Raw genomic sequence first — 12,723 nt, forward strand, 5'->3', positions numbered from 1 at the left:
TTTCAGGAGGGGGAAGAGTTGATTGAAAGCCGGAGGAAAAATAAAACCCCAGCAGCCTGCTCAGCCCAGTCTCTACACAATACTTAATGGGAGTTATTTTTCAGTAAAATGTGGATGTTTCAAAACTTATATTATGAACAAAATAGGACTATGATGATTAGGAGGTTGGGATTAATGTATAAACATTACTATATATAAAAGGGATAATCAACAAGGACCTACTGCATAGCACAGGGAGCTCTACTCAATACTCTGTAATAACCTATATGGGAAAGGAATCTGAAAAAGAATAGATATACCTAAAGTCTATGTACACCTGAATCAAGTTGCTGTACACCTGAAATAAACACAACATTGTAAATCAACTATATTCCAATATAAAAACAAAAAAATCAAAGTTACTTTGGAATAAATGGAAAATCACTAAAAAGAAACAAACAAGCAAAAAAAAAAAAACACGGTTATTTTCATGGAATGAGTACAAAAAGAGAAGAAAATAGTGTTAGGTTTGTTTCTCTAAATAAGGGAAAGATTCCATGGAAGACTCTGTCTCACCGTTTTGCATGTGTGCCTGTGGGGTAATACCGGGAGCAGGATATGCCATCCCAGGCGCAGTAAGGGTCTCGAGCCAGGCAGCAGTCTGCACAAGCACTTCCATACATGTCACACTGATGGAATCTGACTTGGGCCACGGCAGAAGCAGATCCAATATAGAGCTGTTGCTAGAGACATCAAGGAAGAGAGAGGCCACTAGTAGAAATGGGCAGAATTCTCACTGAGCTCTTACACCTGGATTTTCACATTCCTACACAATCGCCTCTGTGGACACTCACTTAAATGACTGCAGTTACTCAAGACAGATACTGGAACACTGATACTTTCATTTTCTCCAAGACCTGAAATACTTTTACAGGCTTGGATGCATGAGTAATAAAATTGCTAGAGCAAGGCTGACAAAAATCTCAAGAAGTTGACTATTTTATTAATTATCTAAGTAGAGTCTTTCGTCATCTAACATTGTAGGTCTTTTTAAAAGATCTATAGGAATGTCCAGTAGGAGACTGGAAAAGTAAATGGTCTTTTTTTGCATTTTTAATTGAGATACAACTGACATATAACATTATATTAGTTTCAGCTGTACAACATAATGATTCGATATTTGTATACACTGTGAAATGATCACAGTCTAGTTCACCGCCCTCATCACACACTACAAATCTACAAATTTTTTTTTGTGATGAAAACTTTTAAGATCTACTCTCTTAGCAGCTTTCAAATACACAATACAGTATTGTTAACTATAATCACCATGCTGTACATTATATCACCGGGACTTACCTATTTTATAACTAAAAGTTTGTACCTTTTGATAACCTTCACCCATTTCACCCAGCCCCTGCCTCTGGTGACTACCAATCTGCTCTCTGTATCTATGAGCTTGTTTTTGTTGCTGCTGTTGTTGTTTGCCAATAGTTCACATATAAGTGAGATTATATGGTATTTGTCTTTCTCTGACTTATTTCACTTAGCATAATGCCCTCAAGGTTTATTCATGTTGTCACAAATGGGAGGATTTCTTCCTTTTTTATGGCTGAATAATACTCCATTGTGTGTGCATATATGTATGTATATGTGTGTGTGTGTGTGTGTGTGTGTATAAAATTTGTTTATCCAGTCATTCACAGATGGACACTTAGTTCATTTCCATGTCTTGGCTATTGTAAACAATCCTTCAATGAACATGGGGGTGCCTATACCTTCTTGAGTTAGTGTTTTTGTTTCCTTTGGATAAATACCCAGAGGCAGAATAGCTAGATCATATGGCAGTTCTATTTTTAATTTTTTGAGGAACCTCCATACTGTTTTCCATAGTGGCTGCACCAATTTACATTCCCACTAACAGCGCACATAGACATATAACGTAGAAAAGTGATGTAGATATATATAGAGTGATGTGGAATAAACTGTAAGATATGTTATTAAGTAAAAAGTAGAAGGAGCAGAACAATCAACATCCCATGTTCCCATTTGCCTAAACATAAAAGGTTATTTATAAATAAATGAGGTAATATATGCAACAACTACTTCTGAAGAAATTTACACCTGAAGCTGGTTCCAGTAAAGTAGAAAAGAGGTTTGTGTTTCATTGTACACTCTTTTTTTTTTTTTTTTTTTTTTTTCTGTGCGCGGGCCTCTCACAGTGTGGCCTCTCGCATTGCGGAGCACAGGCTCCGGACGCACAGGCTCAGCGGCCGTGGCTCACAGGCCCAGCCGCTCCGCGGCATGTGGGATCTTCCCGGACCGGGGCACGAACCCACGTCCCCTGCATCGGCAGGCGGACTCTCAACCACTGCGCCACCGGGGAAGCCCCCATTGTACACTCTTTTGTATTACCATCATCACCACTGTTTTTTGCAAAAACATTACCAAAAAAAAAATCATGGAATAAGGTCCTATCATGGTTGTAGAGGTAAACCTACTCTTGTCAACCTTTCTAAAACCAGAAAGTGAAGAAATCTGTTACCTGTAAACCACTATGTATTTTTGTCAGAATAAAACTGTAACTTGTTAATATATAAACACACATACTTAAGCTTTCTATCCTTTGACCTTATCTGATAATACAGAACACACACACACACACACACCCCACCCCCCCCACACACAACTTACTCTCTTTGATGAAATCTCCATAGAAATAATCGGAACTGGATCCTGAAAAATTAAAAAGATACGTTTCCTTTTTAGGAATAAAAATATAGAAACATACCTTAATGTGGTTATAAATTACCTGAAATCATACTAGGTATGTGAGTTGTTTGCTGCCAAGCAGTCTCCAGCTTTCATTTTAGTAAATCAAAACGAAAATACACTTAAATAAAATACAACTTTCTTTTAAAATATATTTTCTAGTAGAGTAGGACAAAATGTGGATGAGAAAAGTAGTGAATAATCTAAGCATCTTATAGTTTGTCTCTGGATTATAATTTTTGTGTTTGCATTTGAATATTATTCATGCTCTGGAAACTCAAATATCTTGAAATAAAATAATAAAGTCAGAGTGTTCTTTCTTATAAAGAAAGTTGAACCATTAGAAGTAAAACAGTTACGTCTTTGAATAGGTCTTACTGCCAATAAACCATGTGATCTTTCATTGTTTTAACCCAGGCCTACACAAAATACTTTTCTGTTAGAGTTCAATTTCCATGAACCCAGAATGCTTTGAAAAAGATGCACTGTCATCATCACTGTCTTAGAATTGCACCAGAGGAAGGATGAATCTACAGGATAGTTTGAGAGCCTATGTGCAATTCTAGGGAGGGTGACTGAGACGACAGTGTCTCTAAGGACACCACAAAGTCAGTCAATTCTGAAAGTGGAGACGCCATAGGCACGTGGGATCCGCTCTGTGGATAATTACCCTTCAAACAATTATTTTCTGAAAGAGAAAAACTGATCCTCTCTATTAAGTTTTTAAAACTATTTTAAACTACAGAACCATATATGCAGGCATGCATTTATTCATTCAAAACACAATGTTTCTTAAGAGTTTATATGAACAAGACATTGTGATGAATGTGGTTAATATGAGAGCTATGATTCCTAATATGAAATGAAATCTTACAGAGGTCCAATACGCAAAATAAACAAAAGCATAGCTGCTCTGGTTGAGATAAGAATGTGGTTAACTTTGTGCATAGCTATGGGGAATCTAATCTCCAGAAGAGCCAACGCGAAATAAACTGTTTCTCATCAAAAATGTTTTCATATACATTCATCACCTACATACACAATCTTCATTACTTGCAGATTGTGTTCTTGCACATTTGCTTACTTGCCAAAATTTAGTTGTAACTCCAATATCAATACTTGTGTTTCGCAGTCATTCACAGACATGTGTGTGCTCAGAATGGCAAAATCTCTGAGTTGCCCAACGTGTACATTCCCAGATAACGTCGGTCAAGGTGATACCCTGCCTTCTTGTTTCAGCTCTCATATTGTAAACAGGTATCCTTTTCATGGGCTATTTAGTGCCCCATTTTCATACTGTTGTGCTTTTTGTTAGTGATTGTGCTGATTAAAAGGCCCCTAAGCACAGTGCTGAAGTGCTGTCTTGTGTTCCTAAGCTCCAAAAGACTGTGATGTGCCTTATGAAGAAAACATGTTTTAAATAAGCCTTGTTCAGGCATTAGTTATAGTGCTGTTAGCCATAAGTTCAACGTTAAGTAATCAACTATGTATACTAACTAAGGTGTCTTTAAACAGAAACACACATAAAACAAGGTTATGGATTGATAAGTTGACAAAAATGTCGTGACTAGAGACTCTCAGGAACTTAACCCTGTATCTCCCCTAGGAGCAATGATTACTAATTAATTCAGCGTTCAGGGTGACTTCAAAGACGGTAAGTGCCACAAATGTTGAGACTTACTGTGTGTGCGTGTGTGTCAATATGTACAATTGTTTGCGTCATGTCTAATCTTTCCATTATCGTTTTGTAGTTTTCTCTCTTTTAGTAAATTCTCTGTGTAAACTGCATGCCATAAAAAAGCAGTCTACTCACCATACCACAAAGTCCACAACATGAAATCTACTGCTATTTTTTAACTGTCTATATCGATAGTAAATTTGTTCAAGATGATACATTGCAATAATGATTCTAGAATTCACTTGTGGGACAAGTGTCATTTCTTTATGTCACAGTTCATATAATGAAATTCTTTTCATGCTCGGTAAATACTGGCCTCTTCATCTGAACAGTCTATGAGAATCAAATAGATGTATCAGAATTTTAAATCATTCTTCAATTCACTCTGAATTCACAATATACCTGTTAGAAAAAAACTGACGTAATGTTTTTCCTATTTATAACTCACTTGCAACTGTCTGTAATACATAAATGTTGGCTATATTTTTCACTAAAAATACCTTGAATATCTGAAGTTCTTCTAGAATTACTTCTTCCATTGATTCTGTTTCTTGGTTGTAAATCGTGATTACTTTCAGCACAATTCCATTATCTGTGAGAAAACAAAAGAGATAAACTAGAAGCTTTGTCACAATCTGGTTTTCAAACAATTAAAAACAATGGAGAGACCATAAATTCAAATAAGATTTGAAATCTAGATGTACAAAACATTTAATCATTGCTAGTGAAAACAATATGACTACTTACATATTCATATTCATTATTTCAAAAATTTGATTCAAAAATCCAGTTAAAGGTTCAGAAATCAAAATGTCTTTTGGAATTAATGAAATATAAGACAGATGGCAAATTATTCTAGCTTCTTCTGTGATGTATGATGAAAGAAAACTTTTTACCTAAAGCTACCTTCCCTGTAAGAAACTATACCTTTAATCTTATGGAACCTTCCAAGCAACACACTATGGAAATTTATATATATATATAGATAGATAGATAGGCATATAGATAGAACATGTTTATATCTATATACACTTTATTTTTTCCTTCCAGTTTTAATGAGATATAATTTACATACAGCACTGTATAAGTTTAAGGTATACAGCATAATTATTTGACTTACATACATCATGAAATGATTATTACAATAAGTGAACATCCATAATCTCATATAGACACAAAATAAAAAGAATTATTTTCCTTGTGATGAGAACTCTTAGAATTTACTCTCTTAAAAAGTTTCATGTATAACATACAGCACTGTTAAATTATATTAATCATGGTGTACATTATATCCTTAGTATTTATTTATCTCATAACTGGAAGTATGTATCTTTGACAACCTTCATCCAATTCTCCCACCCGTCACCTCCAGTAACCACAAATTTGGTTATGTACACTTTTAATAAAAATTTCAAGCATACACTATTGAGAGAATAGTATAATGAGTCCTCCTGTACAAACCATTTAGCTTCCATAATTATCAATAATTTTATAAATTTATATTCACCTTTTACAACTCCACGTTATTTTTATTATTCCTGATATTCTGAGCTTGTTATTTCCAATGAAAAATTTAATGAGACGCTAATTTGCTTGTAAGAAAGATTTGGTGTAGTGGCTAGAAATAACTTAGAGGAGAAAAAGCACGTTGGAGGTTCTGATTCAAGAGTTTCTATGGTATTTAAGCAATTTGTTTAAAAATTATGAAATCTTGTGGTTGGGTTAATAAAATTTGATTAAAATAAAACTAATAACAATTACCTGTATCATACATTAAAAGGAACAAAAATTATCATATCAAGCACACATTATAAATATCCCACAATTATATCAAGTAAAAAGCAAAGATGAAACTCAAATTATCAATTTGCAACCAGTGATTTTGCAATAAGGACTATATAGCATTAAAGCAAGTGTCTGGTAAATTTGGGGAAAAATAACTATTTTGTGGGCTTTTCCAATGCTGTACTCATCACACATTTATCAAATATGTTCTTTGTGCTGAAAAGCTGTGGTTCAATATAACAATATCTTTACGTTAAACATAGGTTACAAGAGAGTGTAAGTATATACCTGATATTTCTGGAATTCTCTCAAATAGCTTTGGTCAATCTAATAAACAAGTATTTCTGAAAACATTCTTCGACTTATATTATATGACTTCTCATTTAAAAATAACATACTTTTTTCTATGATTAATTTTATCAAATATTACTCTTGCTTATGGAATTCTTTTTTTTTTTTTTTTTTAAACTCTGTTGGACATCACTATAAGTGAATTCATGGCCAGGTAACTAACTTTGTTAAAGAAATCTGATGCTTTGTTGATCTTGAACCCACAGTGTAGAGCACATTACTAACCTCCTAAAATAAATGAATAAAATACAGCCTGCACCAGAGATCAATTTCTGGAAATCCGATGAATATCTCCTTACTTAAATCTTTGCTTTTTCAGAAAGCATGACTGGAAAAACTCAAGCACCAATATTAATACTATATCCTAATTCCTGATTTGGGCATATGCAATGTCTCTTTAGAAAATGTCAATGATTAAAGTTAAGTATGGTAGAATGTTTCCTCTTCTAAATAGGATCTGCTGTAGCAATTACTATGACGCATATGAAAAAAAAAACCGATCATTTTAAAGATTCTTTAAATGACTATATAATTTTAAAGTACTTGACAGAATTTGATACATATTACCCTGGATGCTAAAAGATTGCAAGTTCTCTTCCACAAGCTAGATCTAATGCACAGCATTAACTGAAATTACAAATTTATTTGAAATATTAACTTTTAGCATATTTATTACACTTTGTTTTATTAATGCAGGATATTATAGCTTTGGTCTAAAATTTTATCTCCATTATGTGTAACGCTTGGCTTGTTTGGGACACATGGTTGACTTCTGATGGGGCCTGATAAGCACAGTTGAGATTACAGATTTAGGTGAAATTACCTAAACCTCACCTAAAGATTGAAAAATCTTGAGACCTTGCTGAGCAGCCAAAGGTAGCAGTGGACCTGGGGGAGTAACAGGATATCCTTGTACGGCACCCTACTTCCTCTGTGAGCTCTTTTTGGAACCAACATTGTTTATTGTTTGTTAACATCAATTACTCGTTACTTTATGTATTCATTTGTTCAAATGTATTAAGTATTGACCATGTATCAGGAATTATGTGCAGTAACTACCCCAAATCTTCTCTTCCATTGCAGTAGACAGGTAGTATGTAAATGAGCCAATGGGTCAACCAGGGTTTTGTTGATAGGTGGGGTTTTTTTTAATGTAATAATGTTATTGATTTTAAGGTTCAATTTAAATGTCTCTCTGAGTACTCTCTAATCTCTTTACCTGTCCCAATGAACAAGACATCATATTGGCCATCCTCGGCTTCCACTCGATCCACTGCTATTTGTTTCAGGTTATACTTTCCATCTGTTTTCACCAGTATTGGTTTTTTATGGGCAGGTTTTATGGGCTGGTGCATAAGTGGATGGCTTCTTGCAAATCTGATGGCATCATCGGGGTAGTCTTTGGTGGTTCCGTACCTCCCTCCATTCACTTTGCTGGCACACTGAAATACAAACGGATGAGAGAAATTTTTTCCCCTGAAACCTAAGGAGCAAATTTATACTCAATTATGAAAAAGATTACAAAAACTGGGTACGTTCACTTAATCAACTGTGCATTTAGCAATATTTAGTAACCATATATTCTTCCTTACAGAAATAAAATCTGCATTAAAAATTGCATAGAGAGACTGATTTATTTCAAACATGCAGCAGTAGAAATAGACAGATAGTAGTGAAAAACTGAAAAAGTAAAGTATATGTAATACTGGTATAGTCTGGAGGTAATACAAACGTATAACATTATAAATATTCTAATTATTTTTCCTGCTTCTAAAATTTATTTTTCATATTTGTAAATTAAATTTTAATTTGCTATGAACAATATATTGTTTATAGCAAAACAAAGAGACTCTTTATTGTGCTAAATCTTCCCCCCAAATTCAGAATCACAACCGCACAGCAGCTTTCCCATTATTGACACTATGATTGGTGATGGTTCCAATTGGCTCACTGACTACAGAATTTTAGTGCTGTAACATTGAAACCTATTCAAATTCCGTCGCTGTTAAATAAGGAAAAAACCCTCTCTGTTCTACTGTAATCTGTATGAATTTATATTATTTTTGTATGAATTAGACACAATAAATTGAGAAGACAAGAAATATTTGCCATAACATGTCTCAATTCTTAAATCACTGACTCTAAGAATAAATGTTCAACGGTACCTAAGTTACTTCTTGGAATACCTTTAACTGCATTGATTCATGCTTGTTATTAAGCGCTCCCTCATTTCACATATTTTCCTCCAGAACCAGCAGCAATTGCAATGATGACCTTGATAAAAATTTTCCACTTCAGAGTATAAATACAGTAGTTTAGTAATCAGATTCTGCAAAGAGGGCATTTTTAATGGTTTGTTTTAAAAATTTGGGCCATATTTCTTAATTTGGCATGAATTTTTCACTTGAGTGTACTTTCATGATATATAATTGGAAACATTTCGGACCAGCCTGGAAGCAGTTCAGTAACCAGTCACTTCCTCCAAATCTCCTTTAATACCATGTGGTTTCAAGAAGCATTTCCAGCAAAGCCACAGGAGTGGGTTTTCTCCATTTAAATTGTAATTTCAATCAATAGAGTGAAATAAAATATACTTTATGTCTTACTGGAAGTAATAATTTTAAGCTAGTGAGAGAGAGTGATTGAAATGGTAAAGCCTTACACTTGTTAACGTAGGTAAGCTTTGTTTCCACTTTGAATTTTGGCTCTGCAAAAATGGTTTCTACTCGACTTGCAAGCACTTGTGGAATCAGCCTAGTGTTGGGTTTTCACCAGCTGCTCATAATAGTGTAGACCGTGACTTGCATGACAAGTTCAGTATTTGTTCTCCACGGACAGCAGATACAATGATGCTACACTTTCCCAACCTAGTTGTGTACGGGACATATGATACAAAATCATCCTCATCATAATCATCATCATGTGTGCAATTAAAAGCACAAGGTTTGAACGGCTAGTTAGGGAGAATCTTAGTAGTATCAGTTAAGAGGCAAATGGTGGAACTCCTTATTCTCTAGCAACACAGCTGTATTGTCACTTTTCTTCCACAAGGCCAGCAAGGATGGCAAATGGGGTGCTCAGAATTCTGAAGAGCCAGAGAAAAAGCTTCCTCTTGACACGTTAAAGTGAGAAGTAGGGAGAAAATGTGGCCTAGGGAACTGAGAGCCTGACTCAAATATTATAATAAAAATTTGGTAACATTCTCTTGCATGGAAATCACATGTGGCACTAATTCTTCTGAAGAGGCTGAGAGGGATATAATGCTCACTGGATATTTCTGTATTCACCAGTATCCTTAAAAATAAAATTTTAGTGAGAGCTACATAGATAGCTAAAATATCAACAATAATATATAGTCTATAATGCTAGATTATATTCTTTTCATTAAGTAACAAGCATACATCTTGATGTAAGAAGTAATATTTCTTTACCTTGCAAGTAATCAAGCATATTTTTAGGTATTGAATTTAACTATTTCATGCTAATTTAGTAAAGCATCTGAAACAATGAACAGAATATTACTAAAAGAATCTTTAAAAAATAAGAATACTTTGTTAAATGCCTAAACTTACAGAACCAGGTCTTGGATAAGGGACTCTTCCTTCATAGAGTGACCAGTGGTATTCAGGTCCTTCCTTATGTGCATATGGTCCATTAAAGGCTGCCCGGATACTGGACATGTGATAGACACATATAGCATGCCCTCTAAATATATTACTAAAAAAAAAAAAAAAGATAAGTTACTATTCTGGAACAGACTAGGAGATCACCTAGTCAAGCCCCGCAGACAACACAGATAAGGATGAAGTCTTTTGGATAAAAGACTTGCAATCTCTTAAGCATAGGATATTCTAGAGATATTAACTATTGCAATATTTCAAGTATGGAAACTCCAAAATTTACCATTTTTTGCCTATTTATTATAATAAATTGAAAATGACATTGTTAGAATCACAAAAGCAGTTGTGTCACTTCATTTTTTCCAGTTAAATCTTATTTTTTTTATTGAAATATAGTTGATTTACAATGCTGTGTTAGTTTCAGGTGTACAGCACAGTGATTCAGTTTTTCATATACACACACACACACACACACATACACACACATATATATATATATATATATACACACACATATTCTTTTTCAGATTCTTTTGTGTTTTTATATTTTTTATTAAGATTTGGCCTTAATATTTTAAAGATTCATTCCCAAGTTGAGGAAGGCTTTATCTCCTTGTACGTTGTCCTCTCTTCCAAGTAGACAGTGTTTTCCTATTCAACATGCTGTTAATATTGCTATAAATTTTACTCAAATTTTATTACTTCTCTTAGTGTATATGATTTGAAGAACAATTTAAAGTCTAAAGAAAATTTGGGGCTTTGTTTCATTCTTTAGCTTGGGGTCACAGAAACATTTATAAGCCTGCTGCATATTCCTTCCTTCAGGTCACTGAAAACAGTGCTACAGTGGAAAGGTTTACTGGGCTGCACCAGATTAATTTTGAGAAAAAGACTTACATTCTAAAAAACTCAGATTCTTTACCTGCAGAACTACTAGCAACTGAAATTATTTTTTTGATAAAAATTTCTACTTGTCGCAGATAAAGACAGTAGTTGACTAACTACAGCAAGCTTTATTGGGGGCATAAGATTCTGCAAAAGGACATTTTAGAATGATTTGTTTTAAAGATCTGGCTGCATTTCTTAATTTGGCATAATCTGAATGAATTCTAACACTTCCCTAGCCTCCTTATTGTGAGAATTAAAATAATTAGTTTGGGAAAGTGCTTTGCAAAATTTTTTGTAAGTGTAACATTTCCTACATTCTGAGACACCTGTAGAACAGCAGTTATGTTACTGTCTGAGGACATCAATTCACACATCTTATAACACACCTTGAAGCAATTGGAAATGCCTGCAACAGTGAGAAAACCAGAGATAGTCTTCCAACTAACATGGCGATAAACCTTTGATCACCATGCTACGATATCAACCTTTACGTCAGGTAACAGCTGGCAAGCCTTTTTCTCACAATTATGTATAAATTGAACAGTCAAGATTGAAATTATGGAAGAAAATAATGTCTTGCCTTTGAAATCTCAGACAGATCCATTATGCTATCATTTATGAAAGCAGCTTATAAACTGATCATTATAACCCATAAAAAAATCTATACTGATTACCCTATAGCTTATATTTATCATATAAAGCCGTGGATTTATCACGCAGTGTATAAATTCTTCACTGGCATAAGGCAGAAGATGAAGTGTAAAAAGAAGTTAGGGATTTTCCATGGACTGTAATAGCTACCAATCTACATTAACATCTCCTTGCATCAAGGAATAACTGATAGCAAAACTGTTGCCATGTTTCTGTGATGAAGAAAAGATCTCCTTACAATAGCAGGATACTTACCGAAAGAGCTTTATTATATTTTTTTTCAAAGTGACCGTAATAAACTACCTGCTGAAAAAGTAAACAAAAACTATGTGGAGAGATCCTAAGCAAACAAGGTATACATGACTATGGAACAGTTTAAGGCCAATGCAATGCAAATGAGGAATTGAGTAATACCATTCTTTTCCTGTCAAGAGAACTGAAGTATATTCTTTATTTCTCATTCCAGTCATATCATCTCCACTCTGCCTTATTTGGAAAGACACTCAGGAAATTATATATATAAACTTTCAACCAAAACTGATTCTAATAACATTTTTTCATTCATGTATCAACACACGAAATATCTGATTCATTTTTCCAGCAGTCTTCAATGGATACAAAATACAAAAGCATAAAAGAGAAAAATACTAGATCATAAGCCCTAAACTTGAGCACCTTTTTAAAATTTAAAACTCAGAGGGTAAATCATAAATGTGTGTTCTCTAAGAATCTACAAAGGACCAAGACAACCAGAGTGAAGGAGTGAGCGAGTGCTCTGTGATTAAGGAATCAGGGAGTGTCTCATGAAGACGCCAATTGACAAGTATTGGAAAAACTGATATAAATCAGCGTTAGAAGGGAAAGTAGATAAATAAAATCACAGTCACGGGGAAAGCAGAGACTGGGATTCTGACAAGGTATTATCTTGTCAAAAGCAGAGTTTGTGGGAATTTAGAGGAAAAACTTTCAATCCTGAATGGGGAATATTTGATAGAGAGC

General features: G+C 34.2%; 1 protein-coding gene across 1 annotated transcript in view; it reads right to left on the reverse strand.

Moving 5' to 3' along the window:
- The window catches only part of SEMA3E (semaphorin 3E), a 266,959-nt gene that overhangs the window by 25,757 nt on the left and 228,479 nt on the right, over window positions 1-12,723 (reverse strand). The window contains exons 10-14 of the mRNA XM_067746088.1: window positions 10,138-10,282; window positions 7,785-8,007; window positions 4,930-5,021; window positions 2,674-2,715; window positions 556-722 (exon numbers count right to left, since the gene is read on the reverse strand). Coding sequence (XP_067602189.1) covers window positions 556-722; window positions 2,674-2,715; window positions 4,930-5,021; window positions 7,785-8,007; window positions 10,138-10,282 — 669 coding nt within the window. The remainder of the gene's footprint in view (window positions 1-555; window positions 723-2,673; window positions 2,716-4,929; window positions 5,022-7,784; window positions 8,008-10,137; window positions 10,283-12,723) is intronic.

Source organism: Pseudorca crassidens, chromosome 8, assembly GCF_039906515.1.
Source record: "Pseudorca crassidens isolate mPseCra1 chromosome 8, mPseCra1.hap1, whole genome shotgun sequence".
Classification (NCBI taxonomy): Eukaryota; Metazoa; Chordata; class Mammalia; order Artiodactyla; family Delphinidae; genus Pseudorca; species Pseudorca crassidens.